The sequence below is a fragment of the Protomyctophum bolini genome, assembly GCF_963924005.1.
Source record: "Protomyctophum bolini genome assembly, chromosome: 7".
In the NCBI taxonomy this organism is placed as follows: Eukaryota; Metazoa; Chordata; class Actinopteri; order Myctophiformes; family Myctophidae; genus Protomyctophum; species Protomyctophum bolini.
Genome location: NC_137868.1, coordinates 38,111,645 through 38,131,273, shown reverse-complemented (window position 1 = coordinate 38,131,273; position 19,629 = coordinate 38,111,645). Strand labels below are relative to the sequence as shown.

The 19,629-nt window shown below is 42.7% G+C and overlaps 2 protein-coding genes across 2 annotated transcripts; both read left to right on the top strand.

The window, feature by feature from the left end:
• Positions 1–687: 687 nt before the first annotated feature.
• Positions 688–11,291, top strand: plekhg6 (pleckstrin homology domain containing, family G (with RhoGef domain) member 6; the record flags this gene model as incomplete). The annotated part of the gene is made up of 14 exons (XM_080768317.1): positions 688–702; positions 850–984; positions 1,423–1,560; positions 1,766–1,861; positions 1,961–2,011; positions 3,354–3,503; positions 3,738–3,848; positions 4,517–4,666; positions 5,900–6,034; positions 6,360–6,479; positions 6,707–6,842; positions 7,126–7,241; positions 7,644–9,193; positions 10,326–11,291. 14 exons carry the CDS (start codon positions 688–690, stop codon positions 10,522–10,524), a joined length of 3,102 nt encoding a protein of 1,033 aa, XP_080624443.1. The 3' UTR covers positions 10,525–11,291.
• A 4,129-nt stretch (positions 11,292–15,420) lies between these two features.
• Positions 15,421–19,224, top strand: mrpl51 (mitochondrial ribosomal protein L51). The gene is made up of 4 exons (XM_080767805.1): positions 15,421–15,549; positions 16,577–16,672; positions 17,008–17,115; positions 18,716–19,224. Exons 2-4 carry the CDS (start codon positions 16,582–16,584, stop codon positions 18,910–18,912), a joined length of 396 nt encoding a protein of 131 aa, XP_080623931.1. The 5' UTR covers positions 15,421–15,549; positions 16,577–16,581; the 3' UTR covers positions 18,913–19,224.
• Positions 19,225–19,629: the final 405 nt, after the last annotated feature.

Below are 19,629 nucleotides of genomic sequence, written 5' to 3'. Positions count from 1 at the left end.
TTTGGAATCTATGCTGTCCTCAACAGTGCAAAGATTTGGAGTTTAAAATAAGTAAAAAAAGAATAGGCTTAGCAAAGATCTCTGTCAAAAATATATAGGATAAACAGAAAGTAGGTTATTGACATCACTAGGCCAGTGCAGTGAATGCCAGGTGTAGTCTATAACGTGGCTTCAGTAACAGCTTGTACTGTAAAAATACAGCCCAGACGAGGGATTATCGGTGGAATGCGCCCTTTAACTGGTCTATTCTCTTATTAGGCAATGAGTAACCACTGTGTTTATCCTCAGCCTCTCCTATAGAGTGCCGTATGTAAACAATGGCGGGGAAAATGAAACGGCAGTGGATGAACCAGGAGTGCCGTGGAGAGACACGTGTGAGGGGGAGAGGCAGAGAGAAACCCAAACCAAAGAGACAGAGCTCCATGTGGACGGCCCACCTCCGCCTGCAGAGACTCTCGTCCACCGCAAGGGGTCAGCAGACAGCAGAAACAGGTTCAACACTCTGGGGCGCTACCAGGCAAGTGAAGTAGTCTAGCTTCAGGTGGTGGTGGTGGAACAATTACAAAACTTTTATATAACGCACTGGAACAGATTGACAGCCTTGAACGGCAACAGTTCCATGAAACATTTATGTAACTGACTAGTTACATAAAAATGCGTGCAATGCATGTGTGTGTCAGGCAGCATATGCATCAATTAGACGTACTGTGCTGTGCTATTGTTGGCCGCTTATCAGTTCCATCATTACCTAATGAGACTTAAGTGCCATATCTAGCTGCCATCCTTCAAAAGGTTTTTTTTTTGTGTATAACTTTCTTTTGAACTTGCCTGTATGTGTGAACATTCCAGAGGCGCACAAAGCAGAAGGTGGTGACAGATATCGCCACGGTGAGCAAGGCAGCATCTGCAGGAGTCAAACCCAGAGCTGCTCTGAGACAGGTCCTGTTCAGCCAGGGAGTGTCGGAGAAGAACCCTACGCCTGAGGTACTTTTCACGTGACATCCCGTCTGAATGCACAGTCACTGACACAACACAACTATCTGAATGCACACTAACTGACACACAACGACACAAAACTATTAATGCACAGATACAGACCTGCTGTCCAGCTCACACAACCACTGTCTTGGCTGTCCTGCAGCAATAGACATATACGGCAAGATCCATGAGTTCTAATTTAACTTTAAGAGTTATTATTCATACTGAATGTGGTGTGAAGTTCTTCTATTTATGTTATTCTCTCTGCATAGTTCTGTTTCCATCCGTCGCCTCGTTTCAACTGAGCCTGTATCATTCTCTCCCTTCGCCATTGGACCTGTGTGTAATTTTCTGCTTCGGTGTGTTTCTTTCATTCTGTTGCTCCTTTGTTCTCTCTTTCCCTCTCATTGTGTTCCTCTCTGTGTGTCTCTCACCACCCATCAGGAGCGGGGTCAGTTGGACTTGTTGAAGCAGTCGCTGCAGGCCTTCCCCGTGCCCGTCAATCTGAGGTGGAGATGGGAAGAGAATCTTCATGGAACCACGCTGGAGAAAGGCTGGACCGAACTCGTGCACTCCCATTCGGTACAGCGGAGCTACCAAACCCTATAGACTAGAGTCTATAGGGTCTCAAAGTGGGGGTTCCAAATCCGGGTCCATTTGGTTCCATTTGTACACTCTGAGAGTTATGGGGGTCCTTGAAATTAAAATGTTTGAGAACCACTGCTATAGTGTGCTTGTGCTTGTGCTTTCTGTAAGCGTGATTGTCCTCTTCTCTTCTCATGACCAGACAATGTCTAAGATGCAGAGACACCAGCAGGAGGCGCTATGGGAGTTTCTCCATACTGAGCTCACTTACATCAACAAGCTCACTGTCATCAAAGATGTAAGAAAGTGCCCGACCACACTGACTGCATCCTATATTACATTGTGTGGAAACTAAAGTATTTTTTTATTTGAACAATACAGTTGTTTTCTCTTTCAGTTGGTTATTGCTGCCCTGGTCAACTTGCATCAGCATGGATTTCTCCTGGAGGTCAGTATGCAGTAGCTCTGCTTTGTTCTAAAAGACTGTGAACAAATTACATGGAACACATTAAGATACAGAATTAAATAAACAAGACGGGAAATTATAACAGCGTGGTTCTGGGTCTCAAACTTAATGTCTGTAAAATCAGCAATTTGTCGGAATTATGGAATGTAGTCATCTCCACCAATTGGGCTTCAAGGTTTCAGCCTGATTCGACCACAAGAGTATAAAAATAATGAAAAAAAGAAATGCTGTCGCTTCACATCTAGAAAGTCCTGGGTTCGGTGCTGGCGGCATGCTTCCTCCTCCGCATCAGTGCCCATACCTGAGGCGGGGTTGGCGAAAGGGCCCCTCTGTGTGGAGTTTGAATGTACCCTCACAAAAAACATGCAGTAATCCTGGTCTCTAAAATGCCTCCCCCTGGCCAGCCGGGCGCCTGATGGAGGAGAAAGGAACTGGTTGGAAATTGGAATAACGTGTTCCTTCCACGCGCTACGTCCAAACAGGGAAACTCCCCCCTGTCAGGTGCAAAGGAGCAACTTGGACACTCAGGCATGAAGGAAGCATGAGTTCAAGTCTGTTGCTCTCCCCATGTCCCCCATATATGGGGACTAGGCTGGCGGACGGTGTGTAGAGCCCAGGATCACATTAGATAATTGACACAGGGGTGAAAAATGGGTTACAAAATTGTGGGATAAAAACAAAGAGAAAAATAAATATTCAGGAATCTACTTCCTTGGCCTACTTGCTCAAGCTGGTTGCTGGTGTTAATGGACAATAAAGTGATTGTTCTTCTTATAGCCCTGCAAATGAGGCCAACATCAAACCTGCAGGTTTACTTTCCACTGCTCTACATACCGCTTACATTCTAACACACTGAGGTCATCCGTTGTAACAAAAGCACACAGTTAGCAGTGGAACATTGAGCTCAAGAACAATAACATTATAACATCAACAGACGTTTTAATTAAAAATGTCCACTGAGAATGCGGAAGTATAAACATTGATTGATTAATTTTATTCACAGTATGTCAAATGGGGACATTTCAGACGAAAGTACAAGTCAATACAAAAACTGCTACCAAGACGAAACCAGGAAAAGCACTGAGACTTGATTACATCAGGGTCTTCCATTGTCAATTAATCAGAACATTTAAAGACGAACGAATATACACTTCTATGAAAAACACGTTTTCCGTTTTTTACAGGGGTCAGTTTAGAATTTCAGCTGCTCTTTGAGAGCGGTTTTGAAGGTGTCTAGGGATTCACATTTATTAATGGCTGTTGGTAGGGCGAGAGTACAGTAGTACATTATTAAATGAGTTTCCTTCTCTGTTCTTCCTGTCAGGTGACTCCTGAGCTGCTCTTCTCCAACCTCCCCTCCATTCTCAGTGCCCACCGCCTCTTCTGGCAGGAAGTGATGTATCCCATGTTAAGGGAAGTTCGGACGACTGGGAGACCCTTCGACCCCCTGATGTTAGAAGCTGGGTGTCTGCAGGTAACAGTTGGTTGTTTGTTTGTTAGAAGTTATGAATAGAATACAATATGCCCTCTTTCTTCCTAATCTCACCTATACAAAACCATGGCTATTACGATGTTTTTTTACTGGAATATCCTCACCTGCACAAATATATTATTATTTCTTTGAAACTAAACTAAACCAAACATACTGTCATTTTATGTGCTTCTGTACATAATACATTTCGATATTCTTCCTCTTCTTTTCCTCTAGTTCCACAAACGTTTCTCATCCTATTTGCCATATTGTTGGGAGGAGGAGGACACTCTAGAGTTTACACGAAGAGAGATGGATACCAAACCTCACTTCTTTACATACGTCCAGGTAACCGTATATTATACACTCAATCTGCATGCATTCAAAAATAGTAGTACACAAAAAAAATACATAATTATTCAACTTGTTCATAACCATGGGTTACATAAATATGAGTCAGCCATTCAGTCCCTTAAGGACAGCTGCTTGTCACACCAACATTCTCTCACAATGACTCAGCCTGCTTTGGTAATAGGCATAATTTCTGTAAACAAAGATTCAAGAGTTATGCCGTTTAGGGACAGAAAGTGTGAGGCAAGCACCCACGCAATACTTTCTTTGAACAGGCTGTTTCTTTAGTGGCTTCATCTTTCGCTCAGATGACAAAGGGCCACCGGCAAGCTCTTGAATAATTTTATTTAACTGAAGTACATTGTCTGGTATATACTGTATATATTATTTTTATCTAGCACCTAATGGTGATATCACTTTGACAACCGTGAACAATTAACTCTTGTTTTAACCACCGTCAGAACAGGTGTCATTACTCATTATCATTCTGTATTCAACTGTATTTTTGAATGGTGGATTTAATTTGCAATGCATTAATGACTGGATGGATGGATGGATGCATGGATGAATGAATCAATGAACATCTAAGGTAGCTACTGCCACTGACAACCAGATGCAACTTCAGGGTTTCTCTGGACTTGCTTACAGTATGTGATTATCCTTAGTGGGTGGAGACACACCCTCAGTGTGAGCGGATGCGTCTGGGAGACATGCAGGCGAAGCCCCACCAAAGGATCACCAAGTACCCCTTGCTGTTGAAGGCTGTGCTCAAAGCCACCCAGAACCCACATGCACAACACACAATACGACACATGGTGAGAAAACACTTTTTATCATACCATTTTGTAACCCATTTCGTTCGCCCCGTGCTTATTGTCTAACCCTGGGCGCTACACTCCGTCTGTCAACCTGGGGGAGAGCAACGGACTGACCTGATACTTCTAGAAGCCATCATTTCAAGAGGGAATAGGGGTGGCATAGTGCCTGCTACGTGTCGTGGGTTCGAACCCAACTGCATGGGGCCTTTCTCTGTGTGGCTGCATGTTGTCCATGTGTCCATGTTGGTTTCCTCCCACACCAAATTACATACAGTGCATGTTAGGGTCTAGGGACATGCAATATGACAAAGGGAAAACAGCACCCTCTTTTCCTGACCTCGATTAGTCGAATAGTCGACTAATCGATCGGAACGGGTCTAAGTCAGCCCGGCCCTAAGCCCGTTGGTAAAGTCCATAAACGGCCCGAGAAGCTCGACATATTTTTATTTAATATTTCAAGCATGGGTCGCTCTATTGGTGCACGGACGCAGCAGCAGCTACTCACTCACAGCTGCACTATCTGGTGCTCTGAAAAACCCACATTAAGGAACAAGAAGTCAATAACACACAGACATCACACAAAAAAGTAGCCTACTTAATTATAGTTTTATACAGTAACTGCTTCACGTGCACTGTCGCAACACGTTGTGAGCTTGTAGATCGGCTATCGCGGACTCACGCTGCATTACAAAACCCGGAGTAGACGGACAATAATAAGAACACTTACGTTACCTATCTGTAGTTTCTGCTATGTACAAATCCAACTTGTACATAGCATAGTCGGTGCTCAGTCGACTATCAGTCGACTAACAGCAAATTTATTGATATTAATTTCGGGTCGGGGACAGCCCTAAGATACACATACTGATACTGTATACCTGTCAGGGCCCTTGGGTAAGGCATCAGCCTTTGATCTGGAACTGGTCCTCTGCTCAGTAGCTCCCCACTGCTTCAGTTGGGGAGCTTGGGTTAAGTACGTAGGGCGGAGAACAGGTACTGTGCAAATGTAGTCTGCAAATAAAGCAAATAAAAACCACAACAAATAAACAATGTTTGAAGTGTGATGAAATTAAGTGACAGGGAAGCTTTTACTTTGGCCTGCAGTTTCCTGAACATACAGATAGACTTGCATTGACTAGATCAATCTGTAGTTCCCAGAGGTTTAAGAGGGAGTTTTAAACTCAGACTGACAACACATTCTTGACACATCTTCCTTTGTCTGTCCTCCAGTTGTCCAGTGTTAATGGCTTTCTGGAGAGCATCAATGACGACCTGAGGCTGAAAGATGAAGAGCTGGCTCTCTCTATTTCTGCCCAGAGAGTGGAGGGATATGTGGTTGAAGGGATAAATGAGGACATTGACAAGGTAAGACATTTCAGGAAGTCCATCCCACCTTGTTCTTTGTGGGATTGGGGGGTGAGAAGACAAGTCTAAAACAATATGTTATTTTGAAAGGGTTATGCACTTTCTGTACTTGCAGTACATGTATGTGTCTATCTGATGGCAGATAGACACACACATGGTTAAGGCATCTTAACCATGCAACTAATGACAGCCAGGCACAATAAATATCATTAATAGAAGATGAAAGCACAAATGGAATAAGAAAATGGGCAAATAATGACTGCAACATGTTGCACTAATGGTAATTATTTATCATTGATGTAATACAATTTTCATCATTCCACAGCATGTCAGAGAGCTGTGTCAGTTTGACTTAACGTGCCCAATGAAAGGGGTGGGTCCTGGGATTGTACGCAAACTGCTTCTAGAGGAAAACCTAAAGGTCCGTGCTAGGAAGGACAGTAAGGTATGATGTACTCAATTGCTAATTAATAACTGTTTGATAAATTGGAAACATTCAGAAATTAACAACGTTTTGTATCGGTCATGTATTATAAAGGATAACCGATCTCCCATATCAGATAACGTGCTGTTGCTGTTTCTATATACTGTTCTATATATTCAGGATGAATTAAGACCTTAAATCTCTTTAATAATTCTGTGTTTACTCTGTGTCACGGTGGCATAATGTAGCTGGAGGTGGTGGTGGCTCTACTCTTCTCAGATGTCCTCTTGATAACCAAAGTTCAGAAGAAGGCGGAGAGGCTGAAGGTAGTGCGCCCCCCGTTGGCCTTGGACAGAAGTCATTGTTCAGCACTCAGAGACGGCAGTATAAACCTCTTTTATTTAACCTTTTTCTATCCTGGGGGGGGGGGCTCATTGAATACAGATTATTCTTTCACAAAACCACTCTCTTCACACTCATACAGTATATGCATCCATGCACAGTATACTGTATGAAAATGTATTGTAAAGTGTTTTGGAGAAAGGTGCTGTATAAATGTACCATTTGCCCATCTTAATCTTGAGAATCCAGGAACAGACATAAGTCCTATTATCTCACATAAATGTTTTCAACCTTTCTCCTCCACCTCCTCGTTTTGTTCTCTCAGGTTCCTTTGTTCTCGTGGAGGTCAGTGACCTTGGCTGTGCCATGAACGTCTACATATTCTCGACAGCCGCGCCAGAGAGCTGCTCCACGTGGGTTTCCGCCATTCACCAGGCACAGGTGGGTGCAGTACTTAGTTCAGACTAGTCATTGGTCCGACAAACGACAACCTACCTCAAACATTAACCTGACCATAACCGCAAACACGGGAGCATTAGTCCGACATGCGAGACGCATGTCAGACTAATGCTCCGTCAGAATTACGTGCGGTCCTCGGCACGGGTTACCACACACAATCCTTATCCTCCTTTTTATTTGGCAATCAACTATTGTGGCATTATTGTCGCTCAAGTTCAGAAATCAACATTTACATCTTGAAAATATTCACTTAAATTATATCAAATTAACACATTAATACAAAACTAGATGAAAGCGGGGACATGGGTGGGCTGTTTATTAAAGATTAGGCCTAATTGAAGTCTACGTGCTGTAAATTGTATTGTGCGTCTTGTTAATTGACAGGAGACGCTGAAGGGACTCAGAGAGACAGAGAACAACAGACAGCTGGACAGCCATAAACTCCAACAATCTGAGACCATGCTCAGTACGGAAACCAAAATAGATCAAATTAAACACCCATTTAAAAAATCTGGAAATGAAACATTTGTAGATAACCTCATTGAAGAACCCGTTCGTGCCCAATCAGTTAGTGGGATGTTGACATCCAGAGTGACAGAGGCAGCACACCGGCACTCGTTACAGGTCACCAGTAACGGTCCTGGGTTACAACATAAGTTCAGTGACGCTCAGCGCAAATCGGCACACGGGAGCTTTGCCCGTCAAGCGCTCAAAAAGAGACAAGAAACGGAAGGCAGAGAATGGATAGAAATGGGCGTGAGAAGGGATCAACAATTGGAGCCAGAGGAGTTTGTGGTTGAATATCGGGGGATGAAAGAGCAGAAGGCAACCAGGAACCTCAACAGACAATCATCCCCTGACTTGAGAAATGGCGTCCTGCCTACAGACGTGGCAAAGCCTTTCAGAGGCAAACCCAGTGGGCCGCACTCTCTATTGATTGGTGGAGTGTACCCTGATGTAGACTACCCAATGCCCCAGTCTGGCACTTCACTTCCTCCTCACAGAGAGCACCAAACACTGAGCTCTGTGGGGACGTCTGGGTTTCAAGGGTTCCCCGCGGGAGCAGGAGGGAGGTCATTGCGGAGGCATTCAGAGACACCGCCAGTGTACCAGGAGCCCAGGAGAGACTCATGGCACAGCCATTCTGCGGAAGAGGGTCCACCGTCGGACTCCTGGGGCTTCTCGGGCAAGCTGAGGTCTCCCAAATTACGGCGGAGGAGACCAAACAGTGGCCATCATGGTGTTCCTCCTCAGACGTCCAGCCAGCAGCAGTCGAGAGTGTCAGGAGCTCATAGGAACTCTTCCTCCAACTCTGACTCAGATTGCAACCACAAGCTCAAGGGACACTCCGTTTCTTCCTCTAGCCAGAAAACAGACTCGCACCTGGTGCTCAAGCTGGGATCCTTGAAGCAGCTGGACCACAGGGCGTTGTGGGACGCGGTTGGTGGTCAGAGGGCTTCCCCAGACCTCCAAAACGTTCCAGAGCCCAATGAAGTGCCTGAGCAAAACGTACAAACAACAAGGAGGCCCAAATTAACGCCGCAGAGGAGCTCCTCCATTCCGGACCTGGTCACTCGCGGTGGACAGGGACTTCGTCTCGAGTCTCGTAAGAACAGTCTGCCGAGAATGGACGCCCGGCCTTATTCTGCCCTAGGGTTGGATCCACGAGCACGCACCTCCACTCTGGTGGGCTTTCTGGAACGAGCCAAAGAGAGGGCCCAAACAAACGGGAAACTGCACGCCAACGTCAAAACATGGAATCCGCCTCCGTCCCCTTCTTTCTCCACCACTCCGTCACAGTCACCCAGTGAAGGAGAGCGGGATACAGAGTGGGAGGAGGTGGAGGTCATGAGATGCAGAGCTCCCACCGTGAGTAAAGGTTGGAGAGAGCAGCTGGTGGACGGGGATGGGGATGAAGATGAGAAGAGGAGCAGGTAAGGATGAGACGCTGATCTTTTTTTTTTGGAAGGCAGATTCTATTCTATTCAATAGAACAATATATGAATATGAATTTAGTGGATAATGGTACATCTGTGTAGTGTGTATGCATTTATTTTTGATAGAACAAAACAGTTGTCAGCTGTAAAATTAGTTATGATTGGGTGGACAATAAGGCTATCACGTTCTGTTTGAATGGAAACAAAACAGTTTCTATCTTAGTTGCTTGGTGGCACTGCCTGTTTCTAGGTAATCTGATTCTCGATTTCCCAAACATATTCTGTTAATATTGGTCAGGTTTGGATTTTCATTTCACATTACATCACATAGTGATGAATAACTGTGGATCACAGACATTAATTGGATTTTAATTAGTTAAATAGAAGTTTTTTTTCATGTTTTTCAATCATGTTTTGCCATTTGTAAGTTGTAACACAATAATTAATTACAGTTATACAGTACAGTGCAGCATGTGCATGCTTTGATTACTGAGGAGGATGTGTTCTGGCAAGAAGGCAAGGCTAGTTTATTTGTATAGTAGCACATTTCAACAATGCAATTAAAGTGATTTACTCAAAACATTAAAAGCATTTAACACAGTGCCAAAGAAACATCATACACGGTCATTTAAATATAATAAAAACTGTTATTAAAATGTAAAAGTATAGAAAATAGACATCGTAAGCCAGTGTAGACTAGAGAACTGAAGTGATATAATCCACTTTCCTATTAAGGACTTGAGCAGAATCGTTTTGAATCAACTGCAGGTTTCTGATAGATTTATTTCGGGAGACCTGTAACCTATAGTAGTAAAGTCTAATGAAGACAAATACACAGACAGAAGTTTTTCTTCCCCAAAATCTTGACACTTAATACATTTCTTCAGGTGACATTTGTTATCTTCAGAACATATTTTACATTCTTAATGCATTGTATGTACACATCCTAGACAATGATACTGGTGGCCTTTGAAATAACTATTTAGATCATCATTTAACATAACATTTGAACATTACATTTAACACCAAAAGTTAGAATATGGAGATAAGAGGTTTGTCTGTCTGCCTGACAGCGACGATAAAATATCTTCATGAATATCATTTATTCCCATGTCCCTCCTTTCTGTAGCGTTGTCTTTGCGGATGGTGTAAATGTGGACTGGTCAGGGTGGTGCTTTGACGATGAAGAGGTCATGGATCACCTGAACCCCGGCGATTACACCTTCGGAGGAGGTGAGGGGCTATTGGAGGGCATCAGCAGAACTCTGACCGCATGGGACATGAAACGATTCACAGAGCACGAGGAAGGAGAGTGTAGCCAAGTCTAGTTCCGATGAGGCTATACTGAGACAAATGGGAACTCTCTCGCAAGGGCACTAACCTGCACGAGAGTGTAAAAAATAGGATTTTACTTGTGGGACTCAGCTAGTGCACCCACAGTGGATTCACTGTCATGCAACTGATGAGGTCCACTGAGAGAGACAGTTTAAAGTCTACACACTGTGCCAAAGTTCAATCTGTGAGCTTGATCTGCTACTTTTGAATTTGAATCCTGAAAAGTAACGGTTTTGGACGCATGAGGTTTCCACCCGACAGACGATATAGCCTACTGTACAGTATATAATCAAAAGGGAAATGTTGACAAACTAACGCTCTAACACTGCCTCTGTAAATATGCATCACTATGTCAAATAATGTAACATATTCATTGCTTAATTTTTTTTCTATGAAATGCCAATACACTTAAAGTCAGTGACTTTCATTTGAATTTTTTATTTTATTTATATGAATAATAATTTCGCTTTTGTCTTATTCATTTCACTTAGAAATTCCAGATTGTACATTTTGTATATAATAATGAAAAGCAGTTTAAATCCTGTGAACATATATTTTTTATTATCTTATTCTCAAAAGATGTACTACTACAGGCTGTACACAAAAGGCTGGAAGAAATTTGAAGAACTTTGAAATTAATGATATATACACAAAATGTCAGATATATATTTTTTCTAAATACAGCATATTGCTACAAATGTCTGCTGGGCATGTTTAAAATTCATATGTACTGTACATCTATAAAGGTTTTTGCTGGCAAGAGTTTAGGACGGTCGTCATCTTTATTCATCTTTATCAGTGTTGTGACATTTGGCTGCAACAGCTGTGTTTAACTTGGTTCTGTTCTCTCTCGTCTCTTTCATTTGAGTGAACAATAGGCTCCAGTGCAGGGTATCGCAAGAGCCTTTTCCTCTGCACAGAAGGAGACCATTATGCCAAGCTTAAAACGCCTGTAAAATGTACGAAATCATAACAATTATGCACTTGATCACAAGTTTTAGATTTTGGGTATGGTGTTTGGCACCATCGCAAACGAGTTGGGCTGCCCCCTAGTGGTCTGTTTGCGATGAATCCAATATTCGATAAGTAAGTATATGGTTGAAACCCCAAATAATGTATAGAAGAGGTATTTCAATGGATTCTGTTACTATTGGGTATACTAAATAACATACTAACAATGTAAGAAAATGTAAGTTCTAGAAAGGCATTTTCAAAATGGCATCTGCGGTGGTTTAAAATGCCTATAGCCAGTGTAAGCTGGCAAAAGGCATAATTTTCAAGATGGCTTAATTTCCAGAAGTTAGATTTCCGTAATTACCGCCCCAGAAAAAGGCTCAAAGTGTACATTTTCATATACATGAAAATATATGCCATAATAGCCTTTGCATGCATTTGAAATGACAGCAATGGTTAGAGCAGACAAACATTCAATCAACAGCTACTGTACATGTATAGGCTCTTTTCGATGTGTCCTTGAGCAAAACACATACCAACCTTTCTCTGACTCATCAATATGTGTGAGCTTACTTGTCTGTTGAATGTGGTACGTTACTGTTCCAGCAAGACTTTTTCCCTGTAGAAATGACAGATCTATTCCCCAGAATCATCTTGTGTTGCTCTTGTAAAACCTTCCCCTTTACCGTAAAGGTCATGTGGGCCCACTCCTAGTGACCTCGCTAGGATCACTATGGTGACAGGTCAATGTCTCGGAGCCTCCTCTGGTGGATGGAGTTTTGCTCTCAACTGTGATGAGAAGTTACTTACTTACTCCTCTTCGTCCCCAATGGGACATAAGGCTTCAATGAGCACTCTCCATTTCATTTGATCCCTGGCAGCATGTTGCGCCTCTCCCCAGGACAGGTTCATCTGTTCCAGCTCCTGCGTCACAGTTCTGCGCCAGGTGATCTTGGGCCTCCCAGGTGGTGTCCATCTTAAAGCCACCTTTGTGATGCAGTCCTGCTCCATTCTCAGTACATGCCCTAGCCATCTCAGGCGTCTGTGTGTAATGTCCTTGGTAATGCTCCGGATCCCTGTTTGTTTGTACAGTTCATTGTTTGATATTTTGTTTGGCCAAAAGATCTGACATATACGTCTGAGGCATCTGTTATGGAATACTTCTATTCTCCTTGTGTCTGTCTTGACCACTCTCCAGCTCTCAGATCCATACAGCAGGACAGACTTGACATTGCTGTTGTATAGGAGCATCTTTGTTTTAAGGCTATATTGCTTTGATCTCCAGATGGATCGGAGTTGGGAGAAGGCACCCTGAGCCTTTCCCAACCTTGCTTTGATGTATTTTGATGCCCCACTGTCCTTACTGATAAGGCTGCCCAGATAAGTGAAATCGTCCACAAACTCGAGTGGTTTTTCCTCGACAAGGATGGGTTGTGTGGGGGTGGAGTTCACACACAGCACTTGTGTTTTTGAGGTGTTAATACTGAGTCCGACCTGTCTGGCGAAGGTGTTAAGCCTGTCAGTTTTAGTCTGCATGTTGTTGTGGTTTGTGGATAGGAGGGCAAGATCATCAGCGAAGTCAAGGTCTTCCACATGGGAGAATAGGGTCCACTGGATGCGTAATGAGAAGTCAAGTTACTGTATATTGGAATTAACAGAGTGAATTTATTGAAGTTTAAAAGGTTAAGCAACCAAAAAAACATGTGTCTGTGTATGCCATGAGACCCTTCATCCATTTTATTCAAACTTGAGTGTTATTGCAACTTCCAATGTGTAGTGCATCTTCATTTACTTTTGCATTATTTACAGGAAACTCATGCTGTTTGGAAGAGCGTTTTCTTTTTAAATGTGAAGAACAATTTGAAACTATCTTATCCTTCTTTCCTCACTGTCAATCAGTGTTCACAGCTTTCATTGAAGTTGATAGAATTATAGGCCATTCTGGTTAACAGTATTATTACTGTATGTTGATTTGAAGTAGATTCATCATGAGACTGACTGAATCATCCTCTCCCGTTTCGTTTCACGCATTTTCCTAGGTCCATTTTCAGAGCATTGTGATTATAACAGCTCAGCACACCTTGCTGATGTCACATCTAGAGTTATGATGTTGGCTTCATGGATCGATTGCTAAGCTCCTGTCAGACGACTTTCATAGAAGACTGTGCCCTTTTGTACGAATCAAGAAGAGTGGCTGGATGGTAACCGCAAGGTTGCCAGTTTGAACCCGGACTCCCCCAGAGTTGGTGTGGAAGTGTCCTTGAGCAAGACACTGAACCCCTAATTGCTCCTGGTGTGTTGGTTGGTGCCTTGCGTGGTTTCCGCTGCCATCAGTGTATGAATGTGTGTGCTGTGAATGTAATGCGCAATCTTTGTACTGTAAGTCACTATATAAATGCACCATTGCACCATTTACCATTTATAAATAGGTGGTATGGGAGAAATACCTCTCGGCACTAACATTTCTTCTGCAAACTGGCAATACAGTTCAGATTATCTATATTCTAATTCAAAATTAGAACGTTCTGCAGCAGTTTGTTTAGCAAGTTTGATAGCAAGAGAGAGAAAGAGCAGAGGCAGGCAGACACCTAGAGAGAGAGATGCAGAGTTTGCAGACAATGATGACGAATATTTAGATTACAGCCTACCGTATGTGAATCTGCATTAGAAGAGCAGACTATCAGTTATGCAAAATCTGGCATGTTTTCCTATATAATGCCTAATTTGCATGTACAATTTCGGAAAACTGGGGAAGTTTCATGGTGAAAATAAATCACCTAGGTGAAAATAACATGTAAATATCATACAGTACTTTACTTGAAACAGTTTAATCTATATTAACCCATTTAGGCCTGACGTCGAAATTTTAAAAATGTCATCTATGGCTTTGCCTACTCATTTGGTAATCTCATCTCAAACTCCTGGGAACCCAGATTAGGTAATCATAGCCCACATTTGGAGCTCTGGCTCATGGACTTCTGATTTATGTTGGTATTTTAACACCTGAATGCAGCCTGACCACTGACCTGACCAGTAATGTAAACCAACCAGAATCTCAACTGAGAATACAGGTTCTGTTTCAAGCTCTGTCTATAAAGAGACACAATTTGGCCATGCAGTTCAAACCTGTCACCCTGCACTGAGCCACTATAGACCTCATAGACAGCCCTCGATGCCCTTTTAGTGACCAGAATCAGATCCAAACTGATGTCTCACATTTTGTTTTAAATGCAAATTTTGGTCATGCGTCATGGGTGGTATGGCCGACTTGGTACCATAGCCTAGGGGATATTTCTCATGTTATTTTAACAGACATAACACATCTTGCAGGAAAGAGGCAAGAGAGCCAACTATTAGGGGACTAACTATTAAGGCATTTCAGCAGTGAGGCCTGCCAGTCACAATGTAGGACATGGTCTCAATTTGTGGGACGCCTGAAAAGTCCTGGCAATGAGGGACTGTCCCACACAAAGGGGGACATCTGGTCACCCTACACCCTATCTGGTCACCCTACAAACTATCAATGATGAGTATACAGTGTATACTGTATATAATACAGTATACTCATCATTGATAGTCTGTAGCTAGGGGCTAGGCCTGTGTGTACAGATCAAGTCATCCCACTGGCTCCCCCTGGCGGTTCAAAATTACCATTCGCAAATGCTGCAGTTTGCATTCAATCATGTGAAAAACACAAACATCCAAGGCGTTTGAATCAAGATAGACATCCCATCCCAGTGGTATATCGAACTGACCGTGGGGCCGCTAGACGATTTTCACAAATGCGTTTTTTTTGTCTGTTTCTACTAGAAACACAACCATACGCATTTCTATGCATTACACAAATCCGTGTGTTAAAGCTTCACGCAACATGAATAATATATGTCAGTTTTTTCCTTCGCTTCTTCTGTCGTTTACGGTAACGGCGCGATGCTTTCTGGGATATCTTGTAAGATGGAAGCGACCACAGCGAGCGTGTCAGATTGTTAATAACTTATTTTAATTCAGAACTATATTGCTTTATTGTGTCTTCTGTGGCCTTGGCGACCGCCACGAGCGATTCGGTGAGTGTACGATTATATAGGCTATATACAGACTTAAAAACGGGTAAGATACTCAATATATTGCTGGACAATCCGATAGGCTAATAGGCTAACAGGTAGGGGTCAGTTCATTTCAGTACACTGCAATTTAACTACACACAGCCTGCTAAAGCTTGTTATGTAATTAGTGAAATATCACCTCAAGACGACACCAACACTGTACACCATTGTCATCATCAGCCATACGTATCCGCGGAGTCCTGACTCCTCACTGTCTCCCAGCTTCCTTTATCTCTGTCTCGTCACACACACAACATATTTTTATACACTTCAGTCTGGATTTGTATTTACGGCCGGATACCTCGATCGTCCAGGACAGGCTCCAGACTGGCCTCCTCAGGAGACTTTGCTCAGATCTGAACCCATTTGATTTGGCGTTAGGAACCCGCTGCGATCCGCATTGATTGACTGAAGTATTTATTAACAGATTGGAGAATTACAGTTACAAGCACAACTCAATACAAAACTGTTAACTGTTGACGATAGGTTAAAATAGGGTCCACCATTGTAAACCATAACATTTAGAGACGTACAAAACTACAATATACACTTCTATAACCAAAAATGCCCATTGCTGACGTTGACCCCAGGCAGGGTTCGAACCCATAACCTTGAGTGTATATCAGGACTGTAACAGCTTTCACTCACCTTCACTCATATATGGGTATTCGATTGGTCGATCGCCAGTGTTACCCCAGTGAATATTGGTATTCTATATGGATATATCTGACATAATGTTACTAACATATCCAAGTCTGACATCACAAACCCCATATTTGGACCAGGCTCATCTGACTAATATATATAGAAATGACAGACACTTAGTGCTGACATCATGCCAATGTAGAACTCCATAATATATGGATATAGACGACTTGGCATCGTCATCTTGACAAGCAGCATGCAGCCAAGCATATTTTCATTTCATTGTGTGGCCTTGTTGAGAAAGCCAACATTTTCCTTTTGTTGCTCTTGTCTTCTGTTCCAGGTGTCATGTCGGTGTTGGGAGGGTTTCTGAGAGCTGGAGCCTCTCTCTGTCAGTCTTCTTTGACTCTGTTACAGACCGCTAGACACATATCTACTGGTATGTATGGACTTGTACTAAACACATACATACATATAGCTGTATTTGTAGATACAACTAGTGATAGCTGTGTTTCTGGACACATAATGTGTGTCAGTTTCTTAACATATTTACTGGGATCATGTATGGCTGGCTTTGTTTCTAGCCATATCTATAAGTTTGTGTTTTGCCAAAGGCTCTGCGATGCATAAATCAAGTTTAACATGTTCTCATCAATCCTGCCTGCCCGCTAGTTAGTATAGCTTTAAAGTGTGAATGGGTATTTAAACATCAATTCAGTTCTGAACTTCTGACCTTATCTCATCGATCATAACAAATCAATGTGTTGTGCTCAGGTGTCTGCTGCAGAGTCCGGATGCATTCCATCCCTACTCCGAAGGTTGTGGATAGATGGACAGAGAAGAGGAGTATGTTTGGGGTTTATGACAACATAGGGATCCTTGGTGAGTTTCTTCAACCCGACAAAGCATGAAAGTATAGCTGGCTATGTACTGGCTTTGGATGTGAAGACTAGATGATTTGTTCGTTTCAATCTCCAAATGTCTTAATTTCCTAGGCCTATATATATATATATATATATATATATATATATATATATATATATATATGTTTAGGCTAATACTTTTGTACTGTAAATGCCAATTTATTTATTCATGTTCACACTGCTGGCTGGATATTAAATTTAAACTGTGAGTGAGGAAGAGAGGGTGCTACAGTGGAGCCAGAAGCAAAATGCTCACTCACTTTCTCACTCACTCGTCACAGGTACACTTTCACATTGCATTATAAAGATGTGTGTAACTATTAGAAGAATGGAGAATAGGAGAAAATAACCAGGTTAAATGCAAGCTGTGCAGTGCCAAAGCTTAGTTATCAAGTTATCATAGCAGTGGATTTCCCGGATATTATTTGGTCAGACATCCCTAAGGCCAAAGCTCCACTGCAGCCATCAGGCGTCACATCAGCGTCAACGCTGTGTCCGAGCACGAAAATAGCGTTATAGCATTTGTTCACCACCAAGTGTCACTGTTGCACAGCCTAATACACAGACACACACAGGCCAGGGAGGATGGCTAGTACAGTACAGTACGTACGTACAGCACAACTCACTTCAGACTGGTCTGATTTTTAATTAATGATGGATGCTCCACTGCTGACGTTGCATTGCATTGCGCCGCATTCGATGGCGGCATCCAACAACCTCATAATTCGCCATGGTTCACGTTGCAACAGAGTGGGTGGAGCTGATTTTGTTCCCCTTAAAATATGAACAATAAAAACAATATGAAATCTTAAGTACCACACTTAAAGTTGTTGCCTGAGCTCTTAATACACACACAATCATTAAGAGTATACCAATAATAATAACTAATTGTTGCTAAATGCGCACGGGCAGACATACGCTTAAAGTGGCACCAAGTTCCACCCACTCCCATATAAGGGGGAAAACCGGAAAGAAGCACGACAAGTTGAAGCAGCTCACTAGCGTGAAGAATGACTCGTCGGTTTCAGCATTGGTGAACTATCACAACATGGCAGTGATGGGCACTAACCAATGGGATGGATACATCTACTACACGTCCAATCATTTTGAAGCGGCACTTTGATGGGACTTCCAACCAGCTGCTCAAAGTCCAGGAAGATATCAAAGGAACGGCTGAAGTGCTGCCTGGGTTCACATTTTGCTCACTCAAAAATAATCCACCAGCTGTGTGCATGCACCCAATGACTTGGACTTCCACAATTCAATAGTGTTGCAATCATTGCTTTGTTGTTTCTTTGGGTAATATATATGGAATGGGGCGGTTCTTGCCCGTTCTCAGCGCTGCATCAGCAGTGTATGTAGATGCCAAGCATAAAATGTGTGCCAGTACCAGTTTCAACATCCTGGCTCCTGTTTGGATGTGTCAGCCCTTCCCTATTTAAAAAATATATAAAATAAAGGCGAAAGCCACAAAAGACATTAAAAAAAGAAAAAAAAAAACTGCACACGCACACTCACACAGACCTGAGTCCTGACCCTCTTGCTGTGTGTGCCTGCAGGTGATTTCAAAGCCCACCCGCGAGACCTCATCAAAGCCCCCTGCTGGCTGAAGGGTTTCCACGGTAACGAGCTAGAGCGTCTGATCAGGAAGAAGAAGCTGGTGGGCGACAGGATGATGACACTGGAGAGACACAACCTGCAGAAGAGAATCAAATTCCTCTACCGACGGTTCAACCGTTACGGCAAACACCGCTGATGTGGGCTGAACCGAGCTGGTCATCCTCAAATGGATGACCTATACGTGATCACTCTACACAGCGTCACACAAAAGCATCACAAGTTGCAGATCCGCAAGCTCGAAATGCAGAAAATGTTGCACTTATCGATCTGCCACTTTTCCAATTTTTGAATTCGAATCCTGACATTTTTTGGACATGAGGTTTCCTTTCCACCCGACGGAGACTATATATAAGACCAGTATGCCGAGCTGACACAATGTTGTACGTTTTCTTTTGTATGTATATTATTTATAAAGCATTCGATTTGAATTAAATGAAATTCCTTCGATATGTTACTGTGGTTTTGTTTCTGTCCTTACAAGTTTAATTTAACCAGACACTGTTTTACTGTCTGTAAAATTGTCTTAAGGATGACATGGTCCAAATATTTGATGCTTTGCATCTGCTACTAGCCCTGCTTGGAGATCTCTGGCATCTCTCCAGCACAGAGATGATTAAAAGCATGAGATGTAGCCATGGGTGAGACCAGTAATCGGCCAAATCTGGAAACCAATTTTAAAACTACTTGGAAGTCACTTCAGGTCAGTGATATTCTTTCTGATTAGTATATCTGTGCTTCTCACAGGAACGGAGGGGGATGTATTGTTTAAGATGTGTGGTAATTTTGGTGTCAGCAAAGCTGTTTAACTAGCCCTCGGGTGGTGGGTGGCTGTCACACACTATCAATTAGACAA